This window comes from Protomyctophum parallelum (assembly GCF_964188405.1).
Source record: "Protomyctophum parallelum genome assembly, chromosome: 8".
Lineage (NCBI taxonomy): Eukaryota > Metazoa > Chordata > Actinopteri > Myctophiformes > Myctophidae > Protomyctophum > Protomyctophum parallelum.
Window position 1 is genome coordinate 36,423,870 of NC_139703.1, and position 18,973 is coordinate 36,442,842.

Here is an 18,973-nt window from a genome sequence, read left to right on the forward strand (position 1 = left end):
GCCGCCGTGAGCCGCGGTGGGTATATAAGCCAGTGGTGTTCAACCCTTTTCATGTCAAGGCCCATTAATTTATTGGGCATTTTGAACCACAGAACCACCGTTTGACGAACTCTTGAGATGGACCCATAAGGGTCCATTTAGTTTAATTTGACGCTCTCTGGAGTTGTCCTTTCGATTACCAACTCTCCATCATTTAGCTGGGGACCACCTGGAAAACCCTCAAGGACCACTGGTGGTCCCCGGACCACTGATTCGTTAAGAACCAGGGGTATAAGCGACTCGACGCTAACCCCAAACACATCTCTTGTTTTGTTTGTTTTTTGTACTAAACCACCGTTTCGGTAAAACTAGAGTATGAATGGATAGGCCTTAAAACCCATGAGCCAGGCACACCCTGCATGAACCACTGAAGCAGAGAGAGTGGGATATCACAACCAGCTTTTAATAACCCCCCCCCCCCCCCTCCATCCCACCCACACACACACACACACACACACACACAAACACACGGGCCTACTACAAGTCCAGTCGCCCCACCTCTGCCCCCTCCCACCCTGGGTGGGTGGCTTTGAATTTACACATCGTCCAAAGTACATGGTGGTGGTGGGTGGCGCTAGTGAGCAGGGTGGGGGGTTAAAAAGAAGACTAACCCCCCCCCACCTAACCGCGGTAGTGTGTTTTCAATCGCTGTAGTAGTCCACTAGATGGCGCTCCCGTTTTGCGAGCGCACGCGCCATCATCGACACACACACCCTCCTCCTCCTCCTCCTCACTCCTGGGCGATGCTCCGCAGGACGTACTTCACCGTGTAGGCGAACGCCGCGAAGCCTACGATCACAAACAGGTTGGCCAGAGCGCCGCCTAGGAGTCCGTGGTTGCGATTGGCCTGCTGCTGCTGCTGCTGGCCGGCGTGGGCGGGGTTCCCGGCCGCGGCGGCGTCCCCGGCTCCGCCCCCCAGGGGGAGGGGGGCCCCGTTAAGGGCGGGCACTAGGCCGCCGTAGTGGGCGTGCTGCGGGTGGTCGCCGTCAGGCACCACGTCCGGGAGGGGGAGGGGCTGGGTGCGGGCGCTCAGCTCCTCCTGGGCCTTCTGCTTCTGTTTCATCTCCTGGAGAATTAAATACTGGTTTTAATAAAAAATATAGATGCCAGTAATCCTGGTCTCTAAACTGCCTCCCCCTGGCCAGCCGGGGCGTCTGATGGAGGGGAAAGGAACTGGTCTCTAAATTGCCTCCCACTGGCCAGCCGGGGCGCCTGATGGAGGGGAAAGGAACTGGTCTCTATACTGCCTCCCCCTGGCCAGCCGGGGCGCCTGGTGGAGGGGAAAGGAACTGGTCTCTATACTGCCTCCCCCTGGCCAGCCGGGGCGCCTGATGGAGGGGAAAGGATCTGGTTGGAATAACGTGTTCCTTCCACGCGCTACGTCCAAACAGGGAAACTCCCCCCTGTCAGGTGTAAAGGAGCAACTTGGACACTCAGGCATGAAGGAAGCATGAGTTCAAGTCCGTTGCTCTCCCCTTGTCCCCCATATATGGGGACTAGGTTGGCGGAGGGTGTGTAGAGCCCAGGATCACATTAGATAATTGACACAGGGGTGAAAAATGGGTTACAAAATCGTGGGATAAAAAAAAAAAAAATATATATATATATATATATAGATGCCTCATTGGTCGCTGCAGTTGGTTGGAGGCTAGCGACCCGTCTGCAGCGAGAGGAGGAAGTCAAGCGGAATCCTGAAGGCATCGTCGCTGACACTCGAGCGACTACTGGCCAATCACAGCTCTTCCGGGACTTCCGTTGACATTTTGCCAAACGCTAATCTGGGCAATTACGTTTTCTGGGCAAATTATGTTTTATGCCAGTGTTAATTTTTAGTTGGTTAAGTCTAGACTAAAACTAAATAGTTTAAGTAGCCTAGGCAGGCCTGGTGTGTTGAAAGGTTAGATTTAGGGTTAGTAATAGTCCTGATCTCAGCCAGTCGGCTCCAGGTGAGCATTGGAGTGATACGTGATATTAACCTGCCGGTGATTATCGCTTGATTTTCATTCAAATCCGCTAGTTTTACCAAACATGCAGTGTTGATTTCATCGACTAAAACTATGACGAAGATATTTTCATCGACTGCCTTTGTTGACAATTTCGTCAAAAAAAAAAACCTAGATGTTGGGGAGGTAGGGACTAATCGAGGGATCAATTTATGTTAGGTAGCGCTCGGATGGTGCGCTCTGAAAATAGCAGATCTACAAGCTCACAACATGTCGTGAACTTGTAAAAGGTCCATACTTACATCGACTACATCGGGAAACAGCTCACAAAACACTTTGTCCTTGAGGTTGAAGGCCAGGCTTTGGGCTGACAGTTGTCTTTTCTGAAAGAACAAAAAATTAACACGCTAAAACAAACGAGACGCCAAACAATATGTGTGTGAAGCTGTGAAGTACAGTACAGTACAGTACAGTACAGTACAGTACAGTACAGTACAGTACAGTACAGTACAGTACAGTACAGTACAGTACAGTACAGTACAGTACAGTACAGTACAGTACAGTACAGTACAGTACAGTACAGTACAGTACACCATGTAATAATGCACTGTGTAGTCAGAGGTCTCCATGCTGCCCAGGGTGGGGGCTTTCTAACACCACTCACCGTGTAGTCAGAGGTCTCGATGCTGCTCAGGGTGGGGCCTTTCTAACACAATGTAATAATGCACTCACCGTGTAGTCAGAGGTCTCTATGCTGCCCAGGGTGGGGCCTTTCTAACACCATGTAATAATGCACTCACCGTGTAGTCAGAGGTCTCGATGCTGCCCAGGGTGGGGCCTTTCTCCACCATGAAGCTGAGCAGACCTGTGAGGATGGTGGACACGGACCAGGCTGGGTTCCAGGTGTCTGGGTGGAAGTCTGTGATGGACAGACATAACCTGGGGGTGGCACAGATAGATACAAAAGAAAAGACAGACTGTTATTATTATTATCATTATTATTATTATTATTATTATTTTAACCCATTTAGACCGGAGATTGATTCTACAAAATGTCTTCTAAATCCTGACAGTTTTCTGAAAAACCTCATGTTTCTATATCAGTGGTTCTCAAACATTTTCATGTCAAGGACCCCCAAAAAAGGGCCGCCGACCCCCATCTGACAAATATGTTGTTCCAGGGACCCCCCAGAAGCAAAGATTTGAGTTAAAAAAGTTTGCTCTGAAAGAACATATTCAAACATTTGGGCCACATTTTCACGATTGCTAAAGTACAACATAATGCTTAAAAACAGTTAAACAATTAAAATAATTTTCCAAAAGTATGTATACTCTTATACATGAAGTGAAAATATCACAAATGAATTGCATTTTTATAGTGCTTTTCCAAGTGCTGAAAGTCCTCACATCCCACATTTACACACCAAGTTGGTAAGCAAGCTAGCACCGACCGAGGCAACGTGGGGTTCAGTGTTCATGTGTACAGGACGAGCTGGGATTCGAACCGTCGACCCACGGATCATTGCTCTGCTCAGCCGCCCCGGAGCAGACCTGCTATTTTCACTAGTTTGGGTCTTTTGGCTCTTGTTGAGCTAAACGTTTTTTTTGTAGAGCAGGAGCGTGTTCCACGAGAACACAACGTTCAGACTTCAGAACAAAGAACAGAAGCTTAACCAACAAAAGGTTTAACAAGACTAGGCACGTCTAGCTTCTCTAGAAGCCGATTAGAGCTGCATAGAAACATCCATAGAAAAACAGAAAGATGCCATGGCTCTTATGAATCCAAACAGAAAGATACCATCGCTCTTATGAATCAGAAAGATGCCATCGTTCTTATGAATCAGAAAGATGCCATCGTTCTTATGAATCAGAAAGATGCCATCGTTCTTATGAATCAGAAAGATGCCATCGCTCTTATGAATCAGAAAGATGCCATCGTTCTTATGAATCAGAAAGATGCCATCGTTCTTATGAATCACGTAGTGCGTGTAATCTCTCGTGGTGGCAGGCAGGCATAGCAAAACTTTTATTATTACATTTACTTGGATTTGCATTGGATTGCATTTCACCAGATATGGGGGAAAGAAGGCTCATCTCAACGTCTATCAGTGAGAGATGATAAGACAGCTGAATGTACCCTTCTGCTTGTAGTGTTGTACAGTGCTGTAAATAGGGGTTCAATGTAATGAGTCCCAGGATGCAGGGATAGTCTTTTAGTCCCAGAGACATTTCTTTTTTTTTAATATATTTTTTATCCCACGATTTTGTAACCCATTTTTCACCCCTGTGTCAATTATCTAATGTGATCCTGGGCTCTACACACCCTCCACCAACCTGGGGAGAGCAACGGACTTTAACTCATGCTTCCTTCATGCCTGAGTGTCCAAGTTGCTCCTTTACACCTGACAGGGGGGAAGTTTCCCTGGTTGGACGTAGCGCGTGGAAGGTTATTCCAACCAGTTCCTTTCCCCTCCATCAGGCGCCGCGGCTGGCCAGGGGGAGGCAGTTTAGAGACCAGGATTACTGCATGTTTTTGTGAGGGTACCTACCCTAGGGGACACGGGGAGAACATGCAAACTCCACACAGAAAGGCCCTTTCGCCAACCCCGCCTTCAGGTATGGGCACTGATGACGCGGAGGAGGAAACACGCCACAGAGTGGCGCGCTACGAGCTTGTAGGTCTGCTATTTTTAGAATCTGATCTCAGGTCAGAATGGGTTAGGTCGTTCTCAGTAAACAGAACTACCAAAGTTCACAACGTGTCTCGAACGTGATGCGTCGATTGTGATCTTGTATATATCTGTAATTTACGGAATTCGACACCAGGGTGCAACCCAAGACTAAATCAGGCTATTATGGACGCACCCCAAAGAAGAATTTGCACTCGCACAAATACTCCCCAATTATATTTTCTGCAGAAAGAATGCACAGATTAAATTGGTTGTAGATTTTCGAGGCCTGGCTGGCTGACACTGGGGGGAGAAATCAGTAGATTCACAATCACTGTCTAGATCCGTGTGAGGAATAATAATAATAATAATAATAATAATGTTGCTTTGGCTGTTGTCTGACAAAAACTGCTTCATTATCAAGCTTCATGAATTCTCTATGACTTATCATTAGTCACCACGTTGCTTAACCAGTTTTCTTTTTTTTGGGGAGGATTTTTCTACCCTCAAAGGAGGTTTCATATCTATGGGTCATTTCATGTCACATGAGAGAGAGAGTCGGTACTCTGTCATTACAGACAGACAGACAGGGGCCCATAAGGTGAACATGAGACCGTCAGTACTTGGAACAAAGCCCAACTGTCTCATTACAGACAGACAGACAGGGGCCCATAAGGTGAACATGAGACCGTCAGTACTGTCTCATTACAGACAGACAGACAGGGGCCCATAAGGTGAACATGAGACCGTCAGTACTGTCTCATTACAGACAGACAGGGCTCCATAAGGTGAACATGAGACCGTCAGTAATGTCTCATTACAGACAGACAGGGCTCCATAAGGTGAACATGAGACCGTCAGTACTGTCTCATTACAGACAGACAGGGCTCCATAAGGTGAACATGAGACCGTCAGTACTGTCTCATTACAGACAGACAGGGCTCCATAAGGTGAACATGAGACCGTCAGTACTGTCTCATTACAGACAGACAGGGCTCCATAAGGTGAACATGAGACCGTCAGTACTTGGAACAAAGCCCAACTGAAGTAACAGTAAGCATTACTGACAGGAAGCCACATAGCTTTCTGTCAAGGAAGGCATGCCACAGATTGTGCTCGTTGTTGTAATGAGACTCAAATCTATGATGACTAAAACTAATACTAAATATATTTAGTCAATTTCGTCAATAAATAACCAGACTAAAAATGTTATAGGGAGGGACTAGTGGACACGAGATCCAGTTTCATGCATGCTGAAAAATAGCAGATCTACAAGCTCACAACGCGTCATAGATCTGCTATTTTCAGCATGCAACCAAGTGTAAAATCTGCCATTACAGCGACATCAAGGTCGACTGTCAAAACACATTTCCACTAGAACTTTTCAGGTGACTAAAATGTGACTTTAACCCATTTTGGGCGGGAACCCCTTTTGGTGTTAGCATTATGTCATGCTTTAGCTATTGAAAAATAGCAGATCTACAAGCTCATATTTTTGAAAAGTCGAAGAACGACTGACATAGAAACATAGCTTTTTCAGAAAACTGTCGGGATGTAGAAGACATTTTTAGAATCTGATCTCAGGTCAAAATGGGATAAAACCAAATGAAGATTATTCAAAAGACTCAAAATGAGCCCCGTGTTCTTACCTTGTGTTGCACTTGAATCTCCCGTTGGGTGTGATCATGTAGATACTGGGAGGCTTGAAGGGGAATTCCCGCGGGAATATGAGTTTTCCGTGGTAGTATCCCCCTGTGGGGAAGGACAGAGTCTTGTATAAATAATTAAATATGAGTTTTCCGTGGTAGTATCCCGCTGTGGGGAAGGACAGAGTCTTGTATAAATAATTAAATATGAGTTTTCTGTGGTAGTATCCCGCTGTGGGGAAGGACAGAGTCTTGTATAAATAATTAAATATCAGTTTTCCGTGGTAGTATCCCCCTGTGGGGAAGGACAGAGTCTTGTATAAATAATTAAATATGAGTTTTCCGTGGTAGTATCCCGCTGTGGGGAAGGACAGAGTCTTGTATAAATAATTAAATATGAGTTTTCCGTGGTAGTATCCCGCTGTGGGGAAGGACAGAGTCTTGTATAAATAATTAAATATGAGTTTTCCGTGGTAGTATCCCCCTGTGGGGAAGGACAGAGTCTTGTCACAACACTCACCACTAGTATCCACAGACAGAGATTATTAAAAGTGAATCGCTCCAGACTAGCTTTTACATTTGGTAATCTAAGCGGTGGACATTGCTCTTGTATTCATGTCTTTATGTATGTAAATTGTGTTGTTCTTTGTGTTTATGTCAAATGTGTGTATATTTGGCTGCTGGGTCGCTGAACACATTTCAGTGTGAACTGACAATAAAGTACTAGATCATATCATATCATATCATATATCATTTCATTTAATTTCCATGTACCGTCGCTGTACAAAAAGTGTTACTTTTCACAAGATGCTAAAAGAAAACAAGATCTAAAGATTTAGTCACAACCTCTTGTTTTTATGCTTTTCAATGATTACACATTTATAAAACTCACACACAAATTAGCTTGACTACTCAGAAGTGTCGAAGTGGTAAAGGACAGAGCATTTGTGTTTTAAAAATGAACCCATATTATTAAGTTTTACCTTCGTAGGGGGTTTTCTCTGGACCTCTAACAACATAGTGCCTGGAAAAGACAGAGAAGAAATAAAATGGTCAATGAAATGAAGTTTCTGTTAGTCAGCGGTTGGATTATTTTACAGCGAGGAGGACATTCGTCTAATAAGAGTGTGTGTGTGTGTGTGTGTGTGTGTCTGCTTGTACGAAAATAATGAAAAACGCTGGACCCATCTGCGCCACATTTCCTGTGCACACACACACACACACACACACACAGACACACACACAGCCAGTAGGCAAACCTCTATGCATGCCTTTCTCAAATATGTTTTCCATTTCTTTTGAGATATTTCACTTTTCTTTGATCATGGCTTATAATAAAGAAAGACTCAAGGCTAAAAACATGCCCACATTTGAAGATGATATCAATATACTGTCATTTAATATACCAAGAAATAAAAGTATCAAAGCTAAGAGCCTTCATTGTCTTTAACCCCTTTTGGGGCGGGAACCCCTTTTGGTGTTAGCATTATGTTGTGCTTTAGCTATTGAAAAATAGCAGATCTACAAGCTCATAGCGCGCCACTACGAGATTGTAGGTCTGCTATGTTTGAAAAATCGAAGAACGACTGACATAGAAACATAGCTTTTTCAGAAAACTGTCAGGATGTAGAAGACATTTTTTAGAATCTGATCTCAGGTCAGAATGGGTTAACCAGTGACTCCTCCTGGAGCTGCTGAGTGCATTTGGCCCACGGGATCAACAAAGGACTATCTATCTACCGGTATCTATTTATGGTGTTGTTCTGAAAGAGATAGTTTCCCTACAACATCCACGTGATGTCAGAGATGCACATGGGAGGGAGCCACGGTGTTGGTGTTGTTGATACCCATTTAACCCATAATTTAGGCCACGTCAAAAAAAAGAAGAAGAAAGGTCTTCTAAATCCTGACAGTTTTCTGAAATACCTCATGTTTCTCTATGTCAGTGGTTGTCAAACATACCCACAAATATATGACATTGGCCGCCGACCCCCATCTGAAAATATGTTGTTCCAGGGACCCTCCCAGTAGCAAAGTTTTTAGTTAAAAACTTGCTCTGTAACTATATATATATATATATATATATATATATTCAAAGATTTCAGGCACATGTACATGTAAGGACATGTAAGTACAAAAGACTATCACCACGCTAGGACATCTACACAAGCAGCCAGTTTGTCAATGAAGGGATGATGCCATCGGGGTCTAATCTATCCTATGGTGCGCATTGTGATTTGTGCACATTGTGTGTCATTTTTCCCCACAAAGTATGACGCAATGAATTGAAGTAAAAAAGAGCTGGGTGGACACGCCTGTGAACAAACAAAAACGTGTACGAGTGAAAGTTGCAACCGAGGGTCCCGGAAGGGGCTACGGCGCCTCATGGAGGGGAAAGGAACTGGTAGGAAATAGGAATAAGGTGTTCCTTCCACGCGCTATACGTCCGGCCAGGGAAACTCTCCCCCGTCAGGTGTAAAGAAGCAGCTTGGACTCCTCATGCATAGAAGGAGGCATGAGGTCAGTCCGCTGCCCCCCCCCAGGTTGGCAGAGGAAGTGTAGCGCCCAGGATTAGATAATAATAATAATATAATGCACAGTTAAAACCCATTCTGGGCGGGAACCCTTTTGGTGTTAGCATTATGTTATGCTTTAGCTATTGAAAAATAGCAGAACGACATAGAAACATAGCTTTTTCAGAAAACTGTCAGGATGTAGAAGACATTTTTAGAATCTGATCTCAGGTCAGAATGGGTTAACTTCAGGGTGTTCATTTATTTATGTGCATTTGTGTGCATAGACACATTTTGACATACAAGTCAAGTGCACCTCAGGTTATTACTTTATGGACGTGTGCACTTTGGGTACATACAGAACTTTGTGCACTCGAGGCAAATCATTTTCATTTAAGGGTGACCTTGTGACAAAATATCAGAGCTGGTGGCTTTGTTAAATCTGCTGATTACATAACGCTTGTTTGAAGTTTGGTTTCCAGTCCAAGGCCTCAAATGACCCAAGCAAGCAAGCATGTGCTACAGGTTATATCTGCTCACCTCAAATGCCCCAAAGCAAGCATGTGCTACAGGTTATATCTGGGCCGACCAGCTCACCATTAGGCCCGTCACAATTATTACATAATACATAGTCGCAATTAGAGATAATAATCGCAATTATTTTTGCATAATCATCTAAGGTAAGGTACGGTAATTTTATTTATAGAGCGCCTTTCAAAACAGTTGTTACAAGGTGCTGTACAATAAAATAAAAGGAATGAAACAAGAACATCTCAATCCAAAAATTAACCAACAATGAAATAGGAAACAGAGCAACAAAGAGAGTACCTAGAAATAGATAAGATAGAACAGTACATAGAAATCACTGGAGCAAGCCAAAATGTTTGCGGTACAAATGCGTTTTCAGTAGCAGATGCCAACAGACACAGCGTTTCCCAAGCAGAGTGGTAAATCATTCCACAGCATAGGTGCAACAAATTCGTTTGTATGTTGAAAGATTCTTAAACTATTTTCCACAAAATAGTGAATATATCTGATCTACAAGCTGACAACGTGTCACGGACACCTCGTAACACGTTAAAGCTTGTAGATCAGCTATTATTTTTTACATTTCTTTGAAAGTAGAAAGAATATTGAATGTCAGTGATTTCTTTGTAAATTTAAGTTATTTGACATTATGTGCAGTGTTTGATTAAAAGGGACATTCTTGGCCGAAAACCGAATAATGAATATAATAATATTATACATATTTTTTCCTTACCATTAAAGCTGCCTGATTTATGGCAAAATAAATGGTTATGGCAAAACTTAACTTAAATACTAATCACTATTATGGGTCCATAAAACATTTATTCTGCTCTTTTGAATACATTAATTGCATACACTATTCTGTGATGTATTTTCAGCCTATTAGGGCCGAAACCGAATAGGACGAAAATGCATTTTTAGCCATTTTCTGACGAATATTTTCTGACTAATATTTTCTGCGGCCGAATATTCGGTATCACTGCATCACTATTAAGAAGTCTAAAAGGCAAACAGAGATTAAATGTCTATTAATTTGGTCCAATATTTAACGCAGACAATGACATTCGTTTTTTCTTTCTTAATAATTTTTATCCCACGATTTTGTAACCCATTTTTCACCCCTGTGTCAATCATCTAATGTGATCCTGGGCTCTACACACCCTCCACCAACCTGGGGAGAGCAACAGACTTGAACTCATGCTTCCTTCATGCCTGAGTGTCCAAGTTGCTCCTTTACACCTGACAGGGGGGAGTTTCCCTGGTTGGACGTAGCGCGTGGAAGGAACACGTTATTCCAACCAGTTCCTTTCCCCTCCATCAGGCGCCCCGGCTGACCAGGGGGAGGCAGTTTAGAGAACAGGATTACTGCATGTTTTTGTGAGGGTACCTACAATTAGTTAATGTAATAATAATAACAATAATAATACTTACCATTCCAGAATGTTGGAGGGCAGAGGTTCTGCACAGATGTAATAATAACAATAATAATACTTACCATTCCAGAATGTTGGAGGGCAGAGGTTCTGCACAGATGTAATAATAATAATAATAATAATAATAATAATAATAATACTTACCATTCCAGAATGTTGGAGGGCAGAGTTTCTGCACAGATGTAATAATAATAATAATAATAATAATAATAATACTTACCATTCCAGAATGTTGGAGGGCAGAGGTTCTGCACAGATGTAATAATAATAATAATAATAATAACAATAATAATAATACTTACCATTCCAGAATGTTGGAGGGCAGAGGTTCTGCACAGATGTAAGGCACCGGGTCTTTCTTTATCCGGAGGTAATCCTGTTTTAGTCGCTGCGTGGCCGTGGTTGGAGCTCTCTTGTTCCCGTTGCTGTTCATCTGTGGCAACAACAACAAAAGGGAGCCGTTTCACTCTTCACGTGACCAGAGGTGTTTCATTCACACACAAATAACACCCACCTGCTACTTGTTAACCACTTTAGGCCTGACTGACGTCGTTTTTTTTTTTTTTTAATGGCTTTTTAAAATGTATTTCTTTCTGAAAAACCTCATGTTTCTATATCAGTGGTTCTCAATATTTCATGTCAAGGACCCCAAAAAGTATATGTAATTGGCCACAAGAATCGAACCCAGGTCTGCCGGCGTGGAAAGCCAACATCTTGACCCATTCTGGGACGGGAACCCCTTTTGGTGTTTTTAGCAGATCTACAAGCTTACAAGCACCGAGTGCCACGCTACGAGCTTGTAGATCTGCTTTTATTTTTATATCGTGAAAATGAGGCGCAAATCTTTGAATAAAAAATATTTCAGAGTGAATGTTTTTAACTCAAATCTTTGCTTCTGGGCGGGTCCCTGGAAAAACATATTTTCAAATACAGATAATTCCGAGCACCACTGACATAGAAACATAGGATTTTCAGAAAACTTCTAGGATTTCGAAGACGACATTTATTTTAAATGAGCTATGCCAAGGATATCCCTGTGATTTGGTGGGAGATTGATAGAATTGTAGGCAATCAGTGTGAGGTTGAACTTGTTGTGAGCCACTATGCTACACAATAAGCTTTTAAGCATTACGTTATACTTTAGCTATTGAAAAATAGCAGATCTACAAGCTCGGCACTCGGCCGCGCTACGAACTTGTACGTCTGCTATTTTTGGAAAATCGTGAAAATGTAACGCAAATCTTTGAATATATATTCTTTCAGAGCAAACATTTTTAACTCAAATCTTTGCTTCCGGGAGTTTCCCTGGAACACCATATTTTCAGATGGCGGCCAAATACATATCATTTATTTTCTGGGGTCCTTGACGTGAAATAGTTTGAAAACGACTGACATAGAAACATAGGGTTTTTTCAGAAAACTGTCAGGATTTAGAAGACAGAATCGTCCTCAGGTCAAAATGGGTTATAGTACCTTTTGGAGACCCCCAGTTATCTTAACTGCTGTGGGGATTGAATTTCCCCCGGCAGGATCAATAATAACTGTCTGTATCTATTCTGTCATGAATTATGAATATGGGACTGACCTTCATCTGATTTACCCAGTTAAGTATTATATTATATAAATGTATTGTGTTGAATCAGTAATTTTGCTGTGTAAGCACTCTGATACACTTGACGCCGTGACACTCAACTAATTCCTGTTTGTGTCCTTGTCCAAGTATCTTTTGGTCAGGTCATGTGTCCAATATATTCTCTGTGTGTGTGTGTGTGTGTGTGTGTGTGTGTAATAAACTTCTGAAACTGTCATGTGATACACCCCCCCCCCCCCCCCCCGTGATACATAGTTATCACGTTTTTAAGATATCTCAATTGATGTTGTCATTGTTGTGATTGTGCATGGGACCCGAATGGAAACAAGAAACCGCAAGGTCTTTCTTCGGTGCTTTACTGTACCCTGTAGTACTGCTTTTTATTGTCTAATAAGAAATAACAAGTAAGACGCGCAAACGCGTGAAGCGAACGCAGCTCGTGTGTGTGTGGTTGTGTGTGTGTGTGTTACAGCTGCCCCCTTGTGTGTGTGTGTGTGCTACAGCTGCGCTCTCTGGTGGCGGGCGGGTGGTGTAACAGCGTGACACACACACACACACACAGACATTTAGCCCTTGCTGTCATAGTAAGTGGCTCACTGCGTTCGCAATCAATCAATGCACGCATGGAGGCCTGGAGGGACTCAACTTTAACATCACTCACCACTAATAAATACAATAATAATATAATACATGATGACATGTCCAGTACAGGAGCAAAAGTTAAAAAATCAGACCCGTCTGAAGTGAGTGGTGCAACAGTGAAACTTGGTGACAATATGCTATTTCCGTGCTCGGACACAGGGACACACACACACAATATTCCATGCTCGGACACAGGGACACACACACATAGCTGTCTATAGGAGTGATTGCACCACTCAGTCAGGGACACACATAGCTGTCTATAGGAGTGGTTGCGCCACTCAGGGACACACATAGCTGTCTATAGGAGTGGTTGCGCCACTCAGGGACACACATAGCTGTCTATAGGAGTGGTTGCACCACTCAAAAAGGGCAGACTGACATTAATTTTAACAACTACCCTGGCTGTACCGGTATACATTTATTTCAACCAATTAATTCCTACAACAAGGACTGAGTCTACTAGCACTGAGGAGCATTTATTTGAGATACATACACATACCTAACATGTTCATAATAAAAATTAATATTATTATTATTATAATTATTAACAATGGCTGATGCTGGTCCAATAATTTAGCAGATGAACGTGATCATGTTGTCACTCATTATTTCTCAATGCTAACCAACATCTCCTGTAGCTGCAGCTAACAAACATCTATACACACCAAATGACATGTTTGTAAAACAACGTACATTAAAGAATAAGGTGACATCGGAGGGAGAGGTCCCATATGGATCTATACGTATGTTAGTGTTATTGTAATAGTTGACGACGTCAGTCAGCCATGCTAACTAGGCTAGCAGGGGTTTTTGACAGCTCCTCCTCATTAAACCACATAAGCTAGTCGGAAATAGCAGATCTACCAGCTCACTGATCTGTGCTCATGCTCTCAGATCTGCAAGCTGTGAGCTTGCAGACCTGCTATTTCGGGAAAAATGCGTAAAATGTTGGGGGGGGGGACGTCGAAAAAATTTTCTGAATGTTGTTGGAATTTCTTTTCAACAACATTCAACATTTTGGTCGGTCGGGAAAAATAAATGTGTAAACGCCGTATTTTATGTTTAAAAAAATAAATGCACAAAACATGTTACCGGCACGGCTAGGGTTGGTTGAATGATAAGCAGCTAATGATAATGACGCCGACTGTACTCTCCTACTGTCTGTTGTAGGCCGTCTGTTAGTGTTAGCCACTAGGCTAGGCTAATATAAACACCGTTAGTGTTAGCCAATAGGCTAGGCTAATAAACACTGTTACTGTTAGCCACTAGGCTAGGCTAATAAACACTGTTACTGTTAGCCACTAGGCTAGGCTAATGAAACACTGTTAGTGTTAGCTGCTAGGCTAATAAACAACGAAGCTCGAGCGGCGGCGGACCGGCGGCAGCAGGCAGCCGCAAACATTCCGCTTCCTATGAATCTACACTAAAAACAGACATGCTAACAAACAACACAACACGCCCCGTACCTCTCCAGAGAGCCCGACGACAGTGTGAAAGAGACCTCCCCAGATGAGAAGAGGTTGTTTTGGTTGTCAGATATATTCCAGACGGGGGGAGAGAGATAAGGCGATGAAAGATGAAACGAGGACAGCAACAGCACTGAACCAACCAACCAACCGACCGACGACGACGTAGCGTTAGCCTGTTAGCTTAGCTTAGAGAGAGAAGGACTCACACACTTCCGCTTTGTGGTTGTGGTAGGTACTAGGTTGGTGTTGTGGTGCTGTAGTACATTACCGCCCCCTGGTGGTATGTTCTATTCGTTGTCATTGTTTTCTTCAGAATATGTAATGACACTGATTTAAGGAGTTCACTAGCTCTAGGAGTTCAATAAAGGACAGTGGTTCTCCTTAAATTAATATTAAAATCATAATCATTATATATATAATGGTATCTTTCAACTTCTTGTTTATTTCCCAAAAATGACAATTGGGATTGTAGAAATATTGGACCTTAATTGTCAAATGTTTAAGCATGTTCTAATTATGTATAGGCCTATCTTAACCTCGCATCACCAGGCTTTCCACCGCCTCGGAGGAAAGCCTGGTCTCTGTTTCAAAAGTCCGTATGATCCGGGCTGGGGCCGGATGATGTGGTTACGTCATGCTGTAGTATTGTTTTGTAGTCGCCAGACAGGATGAACAGGCGGCGGCAACTTCCTTTTCCCTCTCAATAAAAGCTCTCGTAAGCGAGAGCTTTTATTGAGAGGGAAAAGGAAGTTGTCGCCGCCTGTTCTTCCTGTTTGTTGTAGGCAAACCATTGCCTACAACATGACGTAAGCATATCATCCGGCTCCAGCCCGGATCATATACCGAAATGAAATGGTGCCCAGGCTAGGCCTACCTTACTTTACTTACATTTACATAAATTCTTCCAAATGTTTTTCAGCTGTTCTTGTTTGCAGCTATACCTTCCACCAGTGGTTCCTACACCACAACATGGAACCAAAATGACCCATAAAAGGATCCATTCGGAACCCCTTCAAGGAACCCAGAGGGCCCTGGGCCGTACCCCGTGTAGCTGGATAGATGATGAGGTCCCTGTAGCTAAGCTCACAGGCGATACGAGGCCAGATCATTTGACTGCAACAGGTTTTGTAATTATGATAATAACAGACATCATATACTTTTTTTGTCCTGTAACTTTTTTTTACTTTGTTTTCCTTCTCTATTTGCAAATCGCTATGACCCCTTTCCCTTTCCTTTTCCACTGCTTGGTTCCCAATGGGAACCGGTTCAGTTCTTTTCCACCGCTTGGTTCCCAATGGGAACCGGTTCAGTTATTTTCCACCGCTTGGTTCCCAATGGGAACCGGTTCAGTTATTTTCCACCGCTTGGTTCCCAATGGGAAGATGTTGAGAGGGTTACCTGGTTTCATCATTGACAAACTTTGAAATGAAAAGGGGAAAGTTATATATAATCTACCAGAGCCATGAATCATCAGGAACTTAAGTATATAAACTCAGGCGACATCCACTCTGGAATTGACAATGCAAAATGTTTTCCATTCATGCTCAAGGACATTATGCAGGTATCATTAGTTTTCAAGTCATCAAAAAGAGTGGATGAAGGAGGCTGGGGCGACATGTAGTGTTGCTATACTCAGAGGCAAATGCCCTGGTACGCTCACCTGGTACGCTCACCATTCACAGGAGAGCATTTAGGTGAGATGGGGGAGGGGGTGGATTCTCAAGTGCATCAAGCGGTCAAGGTTAAAAATAATCACACCCATGTGAAGTGAGGGGCGCTGTATCATTATACATCATCGAAACATCGTCTCATGAACAACTGAATTTATGTGATTGGTTGGTTAAATGTATACGTCATATATGGCGGACATTTGAACAAATGTCTCCTTTCATTGTCAATGGCAAATATTGAGACATGTGGGGACAAAAGCCTAATAGAGGGACTAGCGCCCCTCAAAATAAAGTTAAAGAGACAAAAAGTGGGTTGGTTGCGACCTCATGAAGTTTCCACCGCGGGCAATTTCCCTCTCGTAGTGGCGGGTGAGGTTGTCTGCTTGCGCTGTGAGTTTTGACAACGCTCCAAACAATCCCCCGAGGTGGTAGCGGAACTGATCTTCAATGTCCGAGTTGTCACCAAGTGGAAAGGGTGGCGGCTTTTCCTCCTGTTTGACCGCCATCGCCTCCAGGAAGCCACTGGCCGCCCCGCCGCTGCTCATTTCTCTTGTCAGCCGGCCCCACTCCATGTGGATTTTTAAAGATTTGAGGAGGAGGTAATGCTCATACATGTCCCTCTGCTTTCTGGGGCACTGTTGTTGGAGACCCTCCTCCACCTGAGCGGAGGTCTGGCCCTCCACCACCAGTGGCACATCCATCAGCAGTCTGGGTACCATGATGGTTTCATCCATGTCGTTGGCCGCAGACATAAAGAGCTGCATCATGTCGAGCAGAGTGTGCTTATTGCTGGCTGTGTCGATGTTGATCTGCATCATGGTGAAGGCTGCTTGGTTAGCTTATGGTTATTATATAATAACAGGTTGTTGTGGTAAGGCTGCTTGGTTGGCTTATGGTTATTATAACAGGTTGTTGAGGTAAGGCAGAGTCGCTTGACGTTGAAATTGTCGTTGCTTTATAAAATGTCACATTCAAACTCTCGTCTGAACAGTGACAATGAATTCCCTGCAGTGGTGTCGATTAGAACTTATTAAACTGGGACGTTTAACCTGTGTGGTTATGGCAAGGTGGTCTACAAGAAAGCTAGCATGAAGGTATCTGGGTTGTAACTTAAGCCCAGATACCTTGGAGGGTATAGGAGTCGTAAAGGGTACAACGGTATCTGGGTTAAGGGCAGATACCTTGGAGTGTATAGGAGTCGTATAGGGTACAACGGTATCTGGGTTAAGGCCAGAATAACTGGGGAGCGTTGTTGGATTATGAAGTTCTTGACAGTAGATTATGGGGATTTGAGATTGTTAGGAGATTCCTGAGTGCATTTCTTTAAAGATCTCTCATAATAGGAGAGGGGTTACTTTTCGTTTATACTGTTCAGGTCATCCCGATGATGTCAGAGTGATGTGTCGTCATTTCCATGTATGGAGATCCAGGTGATGATGTCAGTAGGTTTTAGCTCCATATATAGAGATTCACGCGATGAGGTCACTCAGTAGGGTTCCGGTGAGATCCAGGGTAGATGTGTAGTCTATGCAGATGTCAGAACATTCGCTGTGATGTCAGAACAGGCCAGCTCCATATATGGAGACATAGGGGTGATCAGGGTCCAGAGCCCGGGGGCAGAAGCTTTTGTGCTGGTTCTGGACGCGACACCAGGCATTGCACTCCCTGTGGAGGGTGTGGAACGCGTGTGTCGGTGGGGCAAATGGTTCTCGAGTTATACGTGGATTACAGATTACAGACATACAGAGACGTGCAGGCACATGTATAGATATAATACAATGTACATTGGTGATGGATGCACATTAATTGGAAGATAAACTGTATATTCAAACATATCATCTTTATTGATATACTGTACATATGTCGTTAACCCATTCATTCAGATCGTGCAGGTGTCTTCTGTCAGAACCTATAAAACTACATTTATTTCTATCTTTATTTTATTTTGTATTGACTCTTACTCTTACAGTAACGGTTCACACGATGTTTCACTCTTACTGGGTTTGTTGAATCCTCTCCTCCCCAAGCAGGGATCAATAGTTATCTCATTTGATATTTTTTGTTTTGTTTTTTAGTATTCTGTGAAATACAGAGTATCACATCGACATGTCTCATTGTGAATCGTCCACCTTATTTATATGATTAAATAACATCAACATACCTTATCATAATGTAGCCTAAATGTACATTATCTTATCATGTGATACAATATGCCATACAGTATGTTAATGAAGGGTTAAAGCAGTGATATATAAGCACGCACGCACAGGCAGACAGACAGAGCACATGTCAATACTAAATACTTCTGAAACATAATTCTTGACAAATAGTTTTGGGAGGTGTAGCTGTGCACACACCGGGCTAGACGTTGACTTGACACCTTTTAGACAATTAATTCCTGTGTTACAAAACAACCAAACCAACATAATTATAATGTAAATCCTCATTAGTTGGAAGTGTTAGTGGACACCGTCTCTTATCAGCTTTTCATAAACCATGATATGGCAATATTAAAACAGCCTCAACTCGTACACATATGGATGACACGGTAGGCAATTAATTACCATACCGTCATATACTGTCCTGTCATCTCATGCAATTCGTTGCCTTAACAATGTTATATGTTGGATGTAAGTCAGCCTACACCTTGCAAAAATGGTCTATTTTGCTGTAACACACATTGTCCATGGAGGAGAAGAAGCCTATAGAGTCAGGTTGGACCATGTGACTGACTGTGAAGGGGAGTACGTGTCACTTCACCGCAAACATTATGTTAATGACGCTTAGAAGATTTAGAACACTTTCCTGGGGTTTTTAATGTGTGTAA

The 18,973-nt window shown here is 43.1% G+C and overlaps 2 protein-coding genes across 2 annotated transcripts; both read right to left on the minus strand.

The window, feature by feature from the left end:
• Positions 1–573: 573 nt before the first annotated feature.
• Positions 574–14,648, minus strand: ube2j2 (ubiquitin-conjugating enzyme E2, J2). Its single transcript, XM_083771361.1, has 7 exons — positions 14,474–14,648; positions 11,074–11,204; positions 7,281–7,321; positions 6,301–6,403; positions 2,783–2,921; positions 2,285–2,365; positions 574–1,105 (listed from the first exon to the last, which is right to left on the minus strand). Exons 2-7 carry the CDS (start codon positions 11,202–11,204, stop codon positions 770–772), a joined length of 831 nt encoding a protein of 276 aa, XP_083627487.1. The 5' UTR covers positions 14,474–14,648; the 3' UTR covers positions 574–769.
• A 1,791-nt stretch (positions 14,649–16,439) lies between these two features.
• On the minus strand, positions 16,440–16,964 carry LOC310863011 (mid1-interacting protein 1-like; the record flags this gene model as incomplete). The annotated part of the gene is made up of 1 exon (XM_083771133.1): positions 16,440–16,964. The coding sequence occupies one exon, from the start codon at positions 16,962–16,964 to the stop codon at positions 16,440–16,442; it is 525 nt and encodes a 174-aa protein (XP_083627259.1).
• Between the last annotated feature and the right edge of the window lie 2,009 nt (positions 16,965–18,973).